The 15999-nt window shown below is 44.1% G+C and overlaps 1 protein-coding gene across 1 annotated transcript in view; it reads left to right on the top strand.

Moving 5' to 3' along the window:
* Window positions 1-15999, top strand: part of LOC140201278 (neural-cadherin) — a 286782-nt gene that overhangs the window by 136965 nt on the left and 133818 nt on the right. Inside the window, exon 2 of the mRNA XM_072265547.1 lies at window positions 5898-6089. Coding sequence (XP_072121648.1) covers window positions 5898-6089 — 192 coding nt within the window. The remainder of the gene's footprint in view (window positions 1-5897; window positions 6090-15999) is intronic.

Genomic DNA, 15999 nt, shown 5'->3' with positions numbered 1-15999 from the left:
CAGAAATATGTAAAATATTAAATAGAACAGATTATTCTTAATTGAGTCAGGAATGTAAAGCCAGAGGACATAGAGTCATAGAAAAGTTCAGCACAGAAACAGGCCCTTCAGCCCATCTAGTTCATACTGAAACGATTTAAAGACTGGAAACTCAGTTAGAAGTAACGTTAAAATACCATCTTTCCAGCATTCAGTACTTTTCTTGTGACAGACTGGGCTGCACCCACCACCTTCTGTAGGCTTTTCTGTTCCAGGACACTGGTGTTTCTATAGTAGGCCACAATACATGGCAATACCAATGCCCAGGAACAGAGAGCAGTGGATATGGCTCAGTCCACCACAGGCAAAGCCCTCCCCACCATTGAGCACATCTACTAGGAGCCCTGCCACAGGCAAGCAGTGTCCACCACCCAGTTCATGATCTCTTCTCAGTTCTACCATCAGGCTGGAGGTACAGGAGTGTCAAGACCCACACCACCAAGTTCAGGAACAGTCCCAACCATCAGGCTCCTGAACCAGTGTGGATAACTTCACTCACTTAGATTAGATTATGAGAACACTCAGTCCTCTTTTATCGTCATTTAGAAATGCATACATCCATGATCTGGTCCTAGGGTTGAGGTTCTGAACTGGAAGAAGGCCAAATTTGAAGAAATGAGAAAGGATCTAAAAAGCGTGGATTGGGACAGGTTGTTCTCTGGCAAAGATGTGATTGGTAGGTGGGAAGCCTTCAAAGGGGAAATTTTGAGAGTGCAGAGTTTGTATGTTCCTGTCAGGATTAAAGGCAAATTGAATAGGAATAAGGAACCTTGGTTCTCAAGGGATATTGCAACTCTGATAAAGAAGAAGAAGGAGTTGTATGAAATGTATAGGAAACAGGGGGTAAATCAGGTGCTTGAGGAGTATAAGAAGTGCAAGAAAATACTTAAGAAAGAAATCAGGAGGGCTAAAAGAAGACATGAGGTTGCTTTGGCAGTCAAAGTGAAGGATAATCCAAAGAGCTTTTACAAGTATATTAAGAGCAAGAGGATTGTAAGGGATAAAATTGGTCCTCTTGAAGATCAGAGTGGTCGGCTTTGTGCGGAACCAAAGGAAATGGGGGAGATCTTAAATAGGTTTTTTGCGTCTGTATTTACTAAGGAAGCTGGCATGAAATCTATGGAATTGAGGGAATCAAGTAGTGAGACCATGGCAACTGTACAGATTGAAAAGGAAGAGGTGCTTGCTGTCTTGAGGAAAATTAAAGTGGATAAATCCCCGGGACCTGACAGAGTGTTCCCTTGGACCTTGAAGGAGACTAGTGTTGAAATTGGGGGGGCCCTGGCAGAAATATTTAAAATGTCGCTGTCTACGGGTGAAGTGCCAGAGGATTGGAGAGTGGTTCATGTTGTTCCGTTGTTTAAAAAAGGATCGAAAAGTAATCCGGGAAATTATAGACCGGTGAGTTTAACGTCAGTTGTAGGTAAGTTATTGGAGGGAGTACTATGAGACAGAATCTACAAGCATTTGGATAGACAGGGGCTTATTAGGGAGAGTCAACATGGCTTTGTGCGTGGTAGGTCATATTTGACTAATCTGTTGGAGTTTTTCAAGGAGGTTACCAGGAAAGTGGATGAAGGGAAGGCAGTGGATATTGTCTACATGGACTTCAGTAAGGCCTTTGACAAGGTCCCGCATGGGAGGTTAGTTAGGAAAATTCAGTTGCTAGGTATACATGGAGAGGTGGTAAATTGGATTAGACATTGGCTCGATGGAAGAAGCCAGAGAGTGGTGGTAGAGAATTGCTTCTCCGAGTGGAGGCCTGTGACTAGTGGTGTGCCACAGGGATCAGTGCTGGGTCCATTGTTATTTGTCATCTATATCAATGATCTGGATGATAATGTGGTAAATTGGATCAGCAAGTTTGCTGATGATACAAAGATTGGAGGTGTAGTAGACAGTGAGGAAGGTTTTCAGAGCCTGCAGAGGGACTTGGACCAGCTGGAAAAATGGGCTGAAAAATGGCAGATGGATTTTAATACTGACAAGTGTGAGGTATTGCACATTGGAAGGACAAACCAACGTAGAACATACAGGGTTAATGGTAAGGCACTGAGGAGTGCAGTGGAACAGAGGGATCTGGGAATACAGATACAAAATTCCCTAAGAGTGTCGTCACAGGTAGATAGGGTCGTAAAGAGAGCTTTTGGTACATTGGCCTTTATTAATCGAAGTATTGAGTATAAGAGCTGGAATGTTATGATGAGGTTGTATAAGGCATTGGTGAGGCCGAATCTGGAGTATTGTGTTCAGTTTTGGTCACCAAATTACAGGAAGGATATAAATAAGGTTGAAAGAGTACAGAGAAGGTTTACAAGGATGTTGCCGGGACTTGAGAAACTCAGTTACAGAGAAAGGTTGAATAGGTTAGAACTTTATTCCCTGGAACGTAGAAGAATGAGGGGAGATTTGATAGAGGTATATAAAATTATGATGGGTATAGATAGAGTGAATGCAAGCAGGCTTTTTCCACTGAGGCAAGGGGAGAAAAAAACCAGAGGACATGGGTTAAGGGTGAAGGGGGAAAAGTTTAAAGGGAAGATTAGGGGGGGGCTTCTTCACACAGAGAGTGGTGGGAGTATGGAATGAGCTGCCAGATGAGGTGGTAAATGCGGGTGCTTTTGTAACATTTAAGAATAAATTGGACAGATACATGGATGGGAGGCGTATGGAGGGATATGGTCTGTGTGCACGTCAGTGGGACTAGGCAGAAAATGGTTCGACACAGCCAAGAAGGGCCAAAAAACCTGTTTCTGTGCTGTAGTTTCTATGGTTTCTATGGTAAGAAATGATACAATGTTTCTCTGGAGTGATATCACAGAAAACAGGACAAACCAAAGACTAACACTGACAGAACCACATAATTATAGCATAGAATTACAAAAGTGCAAAGCAACACCATAATTTAATGAAGAACAAACCATGGGCACGGTAAAAAAAGTCTCAAAGTCCCCGAGTCGATCGGCTCCCAAGTCCCCGATAGCAGGTGGCAAAAGGGATAAACCTGCCATAAACCTCCAGGCACCGCCAACTTGCCAATACCTTGGAAGCAGCCGACACTGAGTCCAGCCGTCCAAAAACTTCCAGCCTCCAACCAGCCCCTCCGATACAGCCTCCCGAGCGCCATCCTCTGCCGAGCACCTTCGACCTCGCCCCGGCCGCTGAAACAAGCAAAGCCGAGGATCCGGGACCTTCTGCTCCAGAGATTCCGGTTACCGCACAGTAGCAGCAGCAGCGAGGCGGGGATTTCAGAAGTTTTCCAGATGTCCCTCCGTACTCTCACGTCCGTCTCCATCAAATCAGAATTCAGAATTCAATTCTGAACTGATTTCACAATCTACGGACCCTGTTTCATGGACTCTACAACTCATGTTCTCAGTATTATTTATTTACTTTTTTTTTGTATTTGCACTGTTTGTCTTCATTTGAACATTGATTATTTGTCTGTCTCTGTCTGTGTGCAGTTTTTCATTGATTCTATTGTATTTCTTTGTTCTACTGTGAATGCCTGCAGGAAAATCAATCTCAGGATTGTATATGGTGACATATTCTGTATGTACTTTGATAATTCATTTACTTTAAACTTGCAGATGGGATGTTATGTTGAAGTTGTATAAGATGTTGGTGAGGCATTGTGTGCAGTTTTGGTCACCTACCTACAGGAAAGATATAAATAAGGTTGAAAGAGTACAGAGAAAGTTTACAAGGATGCTGCTGGGACTGGAGCACCTGAGTTAAAGGGAAAGGTTGAATAAGTTGGGACTTTATTTCCTGGAACATTGGAAATTGATGGAATATACAAAATTATGAGGGGTATGGATAGGGTAAATGCAAGCAGACTTTTTCCACTGAAGATGGGTGAGATGAGAACTAGGGCTCATGGGTTAAGGGTGAAAGGTGAAATGTTTAAGGGGAACATGAGGGGAAACTTCTTCTCTCAGAGGGTGGTGAGAGTGTGGAATGAGCTGCCAGTGCAGGTGGTGCATGCTAATTTGACTATAACATTTAACAGAAATTTGGATAAGTTCATGGGTGGAGGGGTATGAACGTTATGGTCTGGTTGCTGGTCGATGGGACTAGACAGGTTAATGGTTCTGCATGAACTATTTGCTTGCTTCTGTGCTGTAGTGTTCTGTGACTTTCTGCCTTTATAAATGTGCAGGAGGCACCTCTGGTTCAGTTGCATATTGTGCTTTCTTCCAAGAATACAGTCCTTCAGCTGAGTAGAGTATTAGTGTGATCACCTTGAAATAAAAATATTGCTGATTTGGTCTAATGCAAGCAATGTATTTCACTAAAAAACGCAAACAACAGGAATTCTGCAGATGCTGGAAATTCAAGCAACACACATCAAAGTTGCTGGTGAATGCAGCAGGCCAGGCAGCATCTCTAGGAAGAGGTACAGTCGACGTTTCAGGCCGAGACCCTTCGTCAGGACTAACTGAAGGAAGAGCTAGTAACAGATTTGAAAGTTGGAGGGGGAGGGGGAGATCCAAAATGATAGGAGAAGACAGGAGGGGGAGGGATGGAGCCAAGAGCTGGACAGGTGATTGGCAAAGGGGATATGAGAGGATCATGGGACAGGAGGTCTGGGGAGAAAGACAAGGGGGGGTACCAGAGGATGGGCAAGGGGTACAGTCAGAGGGACAGAGGGAGAAAAAGGAGAGTGAGAGAGAAAGATGTGTGTTGGTTCAATGTATTTCACTGCGTATTTCGAAGTACATATGATTAAAAAAAAAGCCGTAGCAATCTGCCTCATTGCAGAATTAACTTACCACTCTCACGTGGGGCATCATAATGACTGGAATGGGGAACATGATTTACTGAGCTTTACATTGAGAGGCATAAAACATAGAAGCAGAATTCGGCCATTTGGCCCATCGAGTCTGCTCCATCATTCCATCATTATCCCTCTCAACACTATTGTCCTGGCATTCGCCCTGACTAAGCGAGAATCTCTCAACCTCCACTTTAAATATAAACAGCGACTTAGCCCCCGAAGCCATATGTGGCAATTAATTCCACAGATTCACCCCCTCCCCCAGCTAAAGAACTTCCTCCTCATCTCTGTTCTAAAAGGATGTCCCTCTATTCTGAGGCTGTGCCCTCTGGTCCTAGACACCCCTACTATGGAAAACATCCTCTCCACATCCACTCTATCTAGGTCTTTCAATATTTGATAGCTTTCAATGAGATCCCCCCTCATCCTTCTGAATTCCAGTGGGTACAGACCCGGAGCCATCATACGCTTCTCGTATGTTAACCCTTTCATTCCTGAGAGCATTCTCATGAACCTCCTCTGGACCCTCTCTAATGTTAGCACATCTTTTTCTTAGATGAGGGGCTCAAAACTGCTCACAATACTCCAAGTTACCAGACACAGAACGTAGACTAGTACAGCATAGGAGCAGGGCCCTTCAGCTCACAGTGTTGTGCACAAAAAATTAAATTAGTAATCAAGTAACCAACTAAACTGTAGCCAAACTGTCAAAGGCGGATAGTCTCAATATTGACAATGATGCAAGTGATGGTTCTTTTATTTGTACAGTAACAATAACTACTGTCATGTTGAACTTAACGGGGGAGTACGATAAAACATCTGCTGTTTCATTTCCCACAAGTTGTCACAACTAAGAGGTTTAAGACTGAGTTGGAAAAATGTACAAGATGTCAGGAAAGTTGTGACCCATTTGGAGAGAAATGTGACGATTGTTGACTCCAAAAGTGTGGCAACACTCGTCCGCTGCCCCCAGTACAATTCTCACTGATTTGATTTGATGCAAAATGACGGCTTTCATGAATGTTTCGATGTACATGTGACAAGTAAAAGCTAATTTTTATCTTTATCTTTCTTGCAGGTGAAGATTGGTACCTTTGCCATCTGACGATTAACGTGCTGAGGGAAAGTGTTCCAGAGTGGACGATACCACTGTTCCCCTACTTAACAGTCGTATCTCCGGATGCTCCCAAGGGCACACCAGTTTTCCAGCTTTCTGCCTGGGATGACTCTGATCACTCTGCTGACGGAATGGAATACTTTCTGACAGAAGGTAAGGCAGAAGTCATGGAGGGATTGTCTATGGAGTCTCTGTGGGTGGAAGTTAGGAACAGGAAGGGGTCAACAACTCTACAGGGTGTTTTTATAGACCACCCAAGAGTAACAGGGACATCGAGGAGCAGACAGGGAGACAGATTCTGGAAAGGTGTAATAATAACAGGGTTGTCGTGGTGGGAGATTTTAATTTCCCAAATATCGATTGGCATCTCCCTAGAGCGAGGGGTTTGGATGGGGTGGAGTTTGTTAGGTGTGTTCAGGAAGGTTTCTTGACACAATATGCAGATAAGCCTACAAGAGGAGAGGCTGTACTTGATCTGGTATTGGGAAATTAACCTGGTCAGGTGTCAGATCTCTTGGTGGGAGAGCATTTTGGAGATAGTGATCACAATTCTATCTCCTTTACCATAGCATTGGAGAAGGATAGGAACAAACAAGTTAGGAAAGCGTTTAATTGGTGTAAGGGGAAATATGAGGCTATCAGGCAGGAACTTGGAGGCATAAATTGGAAACAGATGTTCTCAGGGAAACGTACGGAAGAAATGTGGCAAATTTTGAGGGGATATTTACGTGGGGTTCTGCATAGGTACGTTCCAATGAGACAGGGAAAGGATGGTAGGGTACAGGACCGTGGTGTACAAAGGCTGTTGTAAATCTAGTCAAGAAGGAAAGAAGAGCTTACGAAAGGTTAAAAAAACTAGGTGATGCTAGAGATCTAAGAGAGGAAATTAAGAACCTGGTGGCATGGTGCAAAGGCAATAACCTATCCCTCAACGTCAGCAAGACGAAGGAACTGGTTGTTGACTTCAGAAGGAGTAGCGGACCGCACGGCCCCATTTACATTGGTGGTGCACAAGTGGAACAGGTCAAAAGCTTTAAGTTCCTCAGGGTCAATATCACAAATGACCTGACTTGGTCCAACCAAGCAGAGTCCACTGCCAAGAAGGCCCACCAGCGCCTTTACTTCCTGAGAAAACTAAAGAAATTTGGCCTGTCCCCTAAAACCCTCACTAATTTTTATAGATGCACCGTAGAAAGCATTCTTCTAGGGTGCATCACAACCTGGTATGGAAGTTGTCCTGTCCAAGACCGAAAGAAGCTGCAGAAGATCGTGAACACAGCGCAGCACATCACACAAACAAATCTTCCATCCTTGGACTCACTTTACACCGCATGCTGTCGGAGCAGTGCTGCCAGGATAATCCAGGACACGATCCACCCAGCCAACACACTTTTCATCCCCCTTCCCTCCAGGAGAAGGCTCAGGAGCTTGAAGACTCATACGACCAGATTTGGGAATAGCTTCTTTCCAACTGTGATAAGACTGCTGAACGGATCCTGACCCGGATCTGGGCTGTACCCTCCAAATATCCGGAACTGCCTCTCAGTTTTTTTGCACTACCTTACTTTCCCTTTTTCTATTTTCTATTTATGATTTATAGTTTAAATTTTTCATATTTACTATTGATTTGTAATTCAGGGAGCAGGAAGCGCAGAATCAAATATCACTATGATGATTGTACGTTCTAGTATCAATTGTTTGGCGACAATGAAGTATAAAGTATAAAGATCTAGAAGATTATAAAGCTAGCAAGAAGGAGCTTAAGAATGAAATTAGGAGAACCTGAAGGGGCCATGAAAAGGCCTTGGCAGACAGGATTAAGGAAAACCCCAAGGCATTCTACAAGTGTGTGAAGAGCAAGAGGATAAGACGTGAGAGAATAGGACCAATCAAGTGTGACAGTGGAAAAGTGTGTATGGAACCAGAGGAGACAGAAGATGTACTTAATGAATACTTTGCTTCGGTATTCACTACGGAAAAGGATATTGGCAGTTGTAGGGATGACTTACAGCGGACTGAAAAGCTTGAGCATAATCTTATAAACCTCTACCAGATCTCCTCCCAGCCTCTGCCGCTCCAGAGAAAACAATCCAAGTTTGTCCAGTTTCTCATAATAGCACATGCCCTCCAAACCAGGCAGCACCCTGGTGAACCTCTTCTGTACTCTCGCCAAAACCTTGCCATTCTTCCTATGACTGAAACTGTATGCCACACTCCAGATTAAAGAGTCATTTTTATGATGGACTACATACAGTTTAACGTGTGTATTCCAGGCTAGTGTTCACAGCAAATACATTGACTTAGTAGCAATGCAATAGAGCATAGAACATAAAACACTACAGCACAGTGTAGGCCATTTGGCCCACAATGTTATATACCACCCTTTAAACCTATTCCAAGACCGTTCCATTGTGACTGTTATTTTCTCATGCAGCATCTACAAATTAGTTACTAAGCTGATTTATTTTCTTGAGATAACAATGTGGGGTTTCATCTGAAAGACATCTTTAGGGATTCATATTAGCTTGGTGGTTAGCACAATGCTTTACAGTACAGGTGACCTAGGTTCAATTCCTGTCACTGTCAGAAAGCTCCAAGGAATAAGGAGTTTGTACATTCTCCCCATGGATTTCCTCCAAATGCTCTGGTTTCCTCCCACAGCCCAAAGGCATACTGGTTGGTGGGTTAATTGGTCATTGTAAATTGTCCAGTGATTAGGCTAGGATTAAATTGGGAGATTTCTGGGCAGTGCGGCTCAAAGGGCTGCAAGGGCCAATTCCGCACTCTATCTCAATACATAACTAGAATAGCCTTGGTCTCAAGAGAAAGAACAGAAAACATAGAACATTACAGCACAGCACAGCACAGGCCCCTCAGCCCGCAATATTATGCCGGCCAACCTTTTAGCTACTCCAAGATCAAGCTAATCCTTGCCTCCAACATAACCCTCCATTTTCTATCATCCATTTGCTATCTAAGAGTCTCTTAAAAGCCCCCTAATATATCTGCCTCTGCCACCATCCCTGGTAGGGTGATCCAGACACCTACCACTCTCTGTGTAAACCTTTGATATCAACTCTGTACTTCCCTCCAATCACCTTAAAATAATGCCACCCTGGGAAAAAGTCTCTGGCCGCCTCGAATCATAGAGTCATGGAAAAGAACAGCACAGAAACAGTCCCTTCGGCCCATCTAGTCCATGCCGAACCACTTAAACTGCTTACTGCCATTTACCTGCACCCGGACCATACCCCTACCATCAATGTACCTACCAAAGACTTCACTTAAACATTGAAATCGAGCTTGCATGCACCACTTGTGCTGGCAGCTCATTCCACACTCTCACCACCCTCTGAGTGAAGAAGTTTCCCCTCATATTCCCCTTAAACATTTCACCTTTCACCCATAACCCATGAGCCCTAGTTGTAGTCCTACTCAATTTTGCATACTTCTATCAAATCTCTCCTCAATCTTCGACATTCCAAGAAATAAAGTTCTAACCTGTTCAATCTTTCCTTATAACTCAGGTCCTCCAGACCCAGCAACATCCTTGTAAATTTTCTCTGTACATTTTCAACCTTATTTACACCTTTCCTATAGGTAGGTGACCAAAACTGCACACGATACTCCAAATTAGGCTTCACCAATGTCTTATACGACTTCAACATAACATCCCATTTCCTATACTCAATACTTTGACTTATGAAGACCAATGCACCAAAAGCTTTTTTTCTGACCCTACCTACCTGTGACACCCTTTACAAGGAATTATGGACCTATATTCCCAGATCCCTTTGTTCTACCACACTCCTCAGTGTCCTACCATTCACTGAGTAAGAACCACCCTGCTTGGTCCTACTGAGTGCAAAACTTTGCACTTGTCTGCATTAAATTCCAGAACCCTCCGCAAACCATGATAGCCATCCTGCTGTACACCGCCAATCTTAGAGTCATCTGCAAATTTGCTGATCCAGATTAGCCACATTATTATCCAGATCATTGATATAGAGGGCAAACAGTAATAGACCTTTCACTGATCCCTGTGGCACACTAGAAGTCACAGGCCTCCAGTTAGAGGGGCAACCATCTACTGCCAATCTGGCTTCTTGCACAAATGCCACAATGTCTAATCCAATTAACTACCTCACCTTGAACACTGAGCGACTGAACTTTCTTTGCCAGCCTCCTATGCAGGGAACCTTGTCAAATGTCTTACTAAAGTCCATGTAGACAATATTGACAGCTTTGCCTTCATCCACTTTCCTGGTAACTTCCTTAGAAAACTCTAAGATTGGTTCGAATGACCTACCATGCACTAAGCTGTGCTGACTATCCTTAATCAGTCTACGTCTATTTAAATACCTATATATCCAGTCCCTTAGAATACCTTCCAATAACCTTCGCACAACTGATGTCAGTCTCATCAGTCTATAATCTCCTGGTTTCTGTTTAGAGCCTTTTTCAAAGAGCAGAACAACATTGTCTATCCTCCATTCCTCTGCTGCCTCTCCTGTCACTAAGGGTGATTTTAATAACTCTGCTAGGGCCCCGGCAATTACTACACTTGCCTCCTGTAGGTTCTGAGGGAACACCTGGTCAGGCCCTAGGGACTTATCCACCCTGATTTGCCTCAGGACAGCAAAAACCTCCTCCTCTGTAATCTGTACAGGGTTCATTAAGTTGATGCAGCTTTGCCTCACTTCTATAGGCTCTGTGTCCATCTCTTGAGTAAATACAGATGCAAAGAATATTTTTAAGATCTCCCCCATCTGTTTTGGCTCCACACGTGGATTACCAATTTTGTCCCTTGTAATCCTTTTGCTCTTAACAAGGAGGAGGAGAAGATGGCGGCGCAACGCAGCTTGCGCAGCCACTCCGGTGAATGATATCTGTAATCTGTCAAGTAGGGTGCTGTGCACAATCCTGATTTGATGGAGACAGATGTGAGAGAACGGGGGAACATCTGGTGAAACTTCTGAAATGCCTTTTTTGCTGCCAGTGTTACTGTGTGATCCTGAATCTCTGGAGGGGAAGGCCCCGAATCCTCGGCTTTGCTTGTTGCTCAGCAGCTGGGACGGGGTTGAAGCAAGTGTTCGGACGGACTCAGAGTCAGCGGGGGTCGGGTGCTTCCAATGCATCGACAGTTGTTGGTGCCTGGAGGTTTATGGCAGAGAGAGTTTCTCCCTTCTGCCGCCTGCTATCAGGGATTATCGGGAGTCGATCGGAACTTTGAGACTTTTTTTTAACCATTCCCATGGTCTGTTCTTTATCAAATTATGGTATTGCTTTGCACTGCTGTAACTATATGTTATAAATATGTGATCTTGTCAGTGTTAGTCTTTGGTTTGTCCTGTTTTTTTTGTGATATTACTCTGGAGGAACATTGTATCATTTCTTAATACATGCATGCATTTCTAAATGACAATAAACGAGGACTGAGTGTCCTCATAATCTAATCTAATCTAATCTAACATATCGGTAGACGTCCCTTCCTGATTCTTTTCTTTAAGTGTTGTCTTGTATTCCTTATACTCATTTGTTCCTATTTGCCTAGACCTCCGATGCACCTCTTTTGTCTTCTTCACCAGGGCCTCAATTTCTCTTAAAAACAAAGATGCCCTAAATCACTTGTTATCCTTACCTTTTATTCTGACAGGCACAGACAAGCTTTATACTCTCAAAATTTCACTTTTGAAGGCCACCCACTTTCCAAGTACACCTTTGCCAGAAAACTGCCTGTCCCAATCCACACTTGCCAGATTATTCCTAACACCATCAAAATTGGCCTGTCTCCAATTTAGAATCTCAACCCATGGACCAAATCTTTTTGCATATTTACTTTGAAACTACTGGCATTGTGATCACTAGCTGCAGCCTTCCCCTACACGAACTTCTATCCCCTGCCCTCATTCTCAATATTGCACACTTGATCCATTCCTCTTATCATCTTGTACACCTTCATCAAGTTGCCTCTCATCTTCAAAGTTCAATGTACATTTACTATCAAAGTATGTATACCATATCGAACTTTGAGATTCACCTTCTTGAAGCAGCCAGAAAACAAGGAAATACAATTGAACCCGATTAAAGAAAACCCCGACAGAACAAAGACAGTCAAAGACCCAATGTGAGATAAAAGGACAACTTCTGTAATTTAAAGGAAACAAATAACGTTAACTGCAGAGCACCCGAAAGTGAGTCCTCAGTGTTCTGCCGATGGTTACAGGCCACAGTCACAGAGTGAGTTCAGTGTTCTGCCGGTGGTTACTGACCACAGTCACAGAGTCAGATCAGTGTTCTGTCGATGGTTACTGACCACAGTCACAGAGTCAGTTCAGTGTTCTGTCGATGGTTACTGACCACAGTCACAGAGTCAGATCAGTGTTCTGTCGATGGTTACAGGCCACAGTCACAGAGTGAGTTCAGTGTTCTGCCGATGGTTACTGATCACAGTCACAGAGTCAGATCAGTGTTCTGCCGATGGTTACAGGCCACAGTCATACAGTCAGATCAGTGTTCTGCCGGTGGTTACAGGCCACAGTCATACAGTCAGTTCAGTGTTCTACCGATGTTTACTGGCCACAGTCACAGGGTCAGATCAGTGTTCTGCCGATGGTTACAGGCCACAGCCACAGAGTCAGATCAGTGTTCTGCCGATGGTCACAGGCCAGAGTCACAGAGTGAGTTCAGTGTTCTGTCGATGGTTACTGGCCACAGTCACAGGGTCAGATTAGCGCTGAAGCACCTTGATCAAATCGCTCAAAGACCTAAAAAGAAGTAAACATAAACACGAGGAACATGAACTGTTGAGTCCCTGAAAGCGTCTCCACGACTGTGGAGTGTGGTCAGCGCTGAGGTGAGCCCATCTACAAGCCCAGTGGTGTGGGGCACGAGACACTGGCACCAACACGACTGTGGAGTGTGTTCAGTGCCACAAGCCCAGTGGTGTGGGGCATCTCCCACACCTGCACCAACAGAACCGTGGAGTGTGTTCAGTGCTGAGGCGAGCCCATCCACAAACCCAGTGGTGTGGGGCACGAGACACCTGCACCTCCCACACGCTGGCTGCAGCGAGAGAGACATTTGAATATGTTTCAATAAAGTTACCCTTTATCTATGTAATATCACTTTGCCCTGCAGGGATAATGTTGTTTGAAAAATGTTGATACAATATTTCTATAATTGATATTCCAAATTAGCTGTTGCAATGTCCTGAGATTACGTTGCTGATTCTTTGCTTTAGATAACGGTACATGATAATTCTAGTTCCGGTTGAAGCATATTGTCATCTGACTGTACATGTATACAAACAAACGAAACAATGGTTCTCTGGACCGCAGTGAACCCAGACAATGTACATGAGACACACCACATAAAACAAAATGTTAATCAGCTATAATTCGAAATGCACAGCAAGGTAAACAGTAAACAGCCTGCTGTCCTAGTGGTGGCAGGGTATTCATTAGTATCACAGCCTGAGGGAAGAAGCTCGTGCCCAGTCTGGCAGCCCTAATCCTGATGGTCCTGTACCTCTTTTCTGATGGTAGTGGGTCAGAGAGACTGTGGGATGGGTGGTAGGGATCCTGAACAATGTTTTGTTCCCTTCGTCTACAACACTCCCAGGAAGTGTGACAAATGTTAGATTAAATCAGCTTCATTTGTCATAGGTACATCAAAATATCAGAATCTCCTGTGGGATTCAGCAAATTAGACTCTCCAGAGTGCAGGTACGGCTACGGAAGCCATCGCTGGGGATGCATGCAGTGTCGACACCTGACGGCAGAAGACAAGCCCGTGCTCGGCTCCATCACTCTGTGCTGATTAAAGCATTGAGCAAGATTAAAGTTGTTGAGGATGAGAGTGGAAAACGAACAGGTGATCAGCGCTGTCTGCCTGCATTTGACCGGTCTCCTTCTCTTCTCATTACTACCGTCGGACGAGAGGTTCAGGGGTCTTGAGGCTACATCTCCAGGTTCACCATCAGTTGTTGCCCTGCAGTCATTGGGCCCCAGGACTTCACTCGCCTCAGTGCCAAACTGGCTCCATGGTTGGGCACTCAATCTGTGGTTCCTGCACTCTCTGTTATTTGTTTATTTTTTTTTAATTATTTGCATGATTTGTTCTTTTCTCACACATTGGGTGTTTGACAGTCTTTGTTGTGTGGGTTTTAGTTAATGGATTAATGGATTTGTTTATTTGTTTTGTGGCTGCCTGCAGGAAGATGAATCTCAATGTAATGCCCTGGTAAAGATTTTTACTGCTAACGCTGTAGGGTATTTCATTTGGTAGCTTTCTATAAAAAGCAGTGTGTCCTGCTGATAAAATGTCTGGGTTTTTGGCTAAATCTTTGGTGTGATCCCAAGAGGTGACCCACAAATAATGCTTGTGCTCTGAGCGGGGTGGATATCCACTGCCTGGAGGAATTGCTGATTAGAGTGCCGTGTTCAGTGAAAGTATTGGGGAAACTTACACTGGCTGAACAGCGGTTTGATCAATCACACGCACAATGCTGGAGGAACTCAGCAGGCCAGGCAGCATGCAGGAGAAGAGTACGGTCGCCACTTCAGGCTGAAACCCAGTTTCAGCACGTCCTTTCTAAAATAAGGGGCCCAAACCTGCTCAGGATACTCCAAGTGAGGCCTCACCAGTGCTTCATAAAGTTTCAACATGACATCCTTGCTTTTATATTCTAGTGCTCTTGAAATGAAAGCTAACATCATATTTGTCTTCCTCACCAGACTCAACCTGAAAATTCACCTTTAGGGAATCCTACATAAGTACTCCCAAGTCTCTTTGAACCCCAGTTGTTTTGTATTTTCTCTCCATTTTGAAAATAGTCACCCCTTTCATCTTTTCTACTGAAGTACATGACCATACACTTCCCAACTCTATATTCCATCTGCCATTTCTTTGCCCGTTCTCCTAATCTGTCTGTCCTTCTGTAGCCTCTCTAATCCCTCAAAACTACCTGCCCCTTCACTTATCTTCATATCATCTGCAAACTATCAATTCCATCTTCCAAATCATTGACATATAACATAAAAGGAATCGGTCCCAACTCAGACACCTGTTGAACACCACTAGTCACCGTCACCCAACCAAAAAAGGCTCCCTTTATTCCCATTCTTTGCATCCTCCCATTCAGCCACTGCTTTATCCATGCTAGAAACTTTCCTGTAATACCATGGGCTTGTAGCTTGTTAAGCAGCCTCATGTGTGGCACCTTGTCAAGGGCCTTCTGAAAATCCAAGTACACAACATGAAACAATTCTCCTTCGTCTACTCTGCCTTGCTCCTTCTAATAAGAATTCCAACAGATTTGTCAGGCAAGGTTCTCCCTTGAGGAAACCATGCTGACTATGGTTTATTTTGTCATGTGCCTCCAGGTATCCTGAAACATCATACAAAGGATCAGAGGGCATCCACAGTTGGCAAAGTATTGTGGGAAAAGTATTTTGTTCATTATGGCCTCCCAAGAAGAATACACGGTGCTCAGGGAAGGGATTTTGAGAGTCCGCTCATAGATGAGTTACTGAGTATGCTTGGAGTCGAGAAGTCGAGGACCACCCCCTATCATCCTCAGGGCGATCCCCAGCCTGAAAGGTTCAACCGGACATTGTTAGACATGCTTGGAGCCCTGGATATTAGCAAAAAAAAACAAATGGAGTCAGCATATTGGGCACAACTGTGCATAGAATGAAGCCATAGGATGCCCACCATATTATTTGATGTTTGGGCATCTACAGCTGCACACAGAATGAAGCTACAGGATACCCACCATACTTTTGATGTTTGGACACAAAGCAAGATCGCCTATAGATCTCTGTTTTGGGGCTGGTAGTGAAGACTTACCACAGAAGACATATTTCAAGTATGTGTCTGACATGAGGAAAGAACTGCAACAGACTTATAAGCTAGCAGCGGTCTCTGCTACCAAGCAGAATCAGGGAAACAAGGGGAGATATTATAAAATGATGAAGTTTTCTCAACTGAAGCTGGAGACAAAGTTTGAATCAGGAGTTTGGGGCTACCTAGGAAGCATAAGTTGGCTGACCACTGGGTG

Source organism: Mobula birostris, chromosome 1, assembly GCF_030028105.1.
Source record: "Mobula birostris isolate sMobBir1 chromosome 1, sMobBir1.hap1, whole genome shotgun sequence".
Lineage (NCBI taxonomy): Eukaryota > Metazoa > Chordata > Chondrichthyes > Myliobatiformes > Myliobatidae > Mobula > Mobula birostris.
The sequence above is the reverse complement of the archived record's forward strand: the minus strand, read 5'-3'. Positions and strand labels throughout refer to the sequence as shown.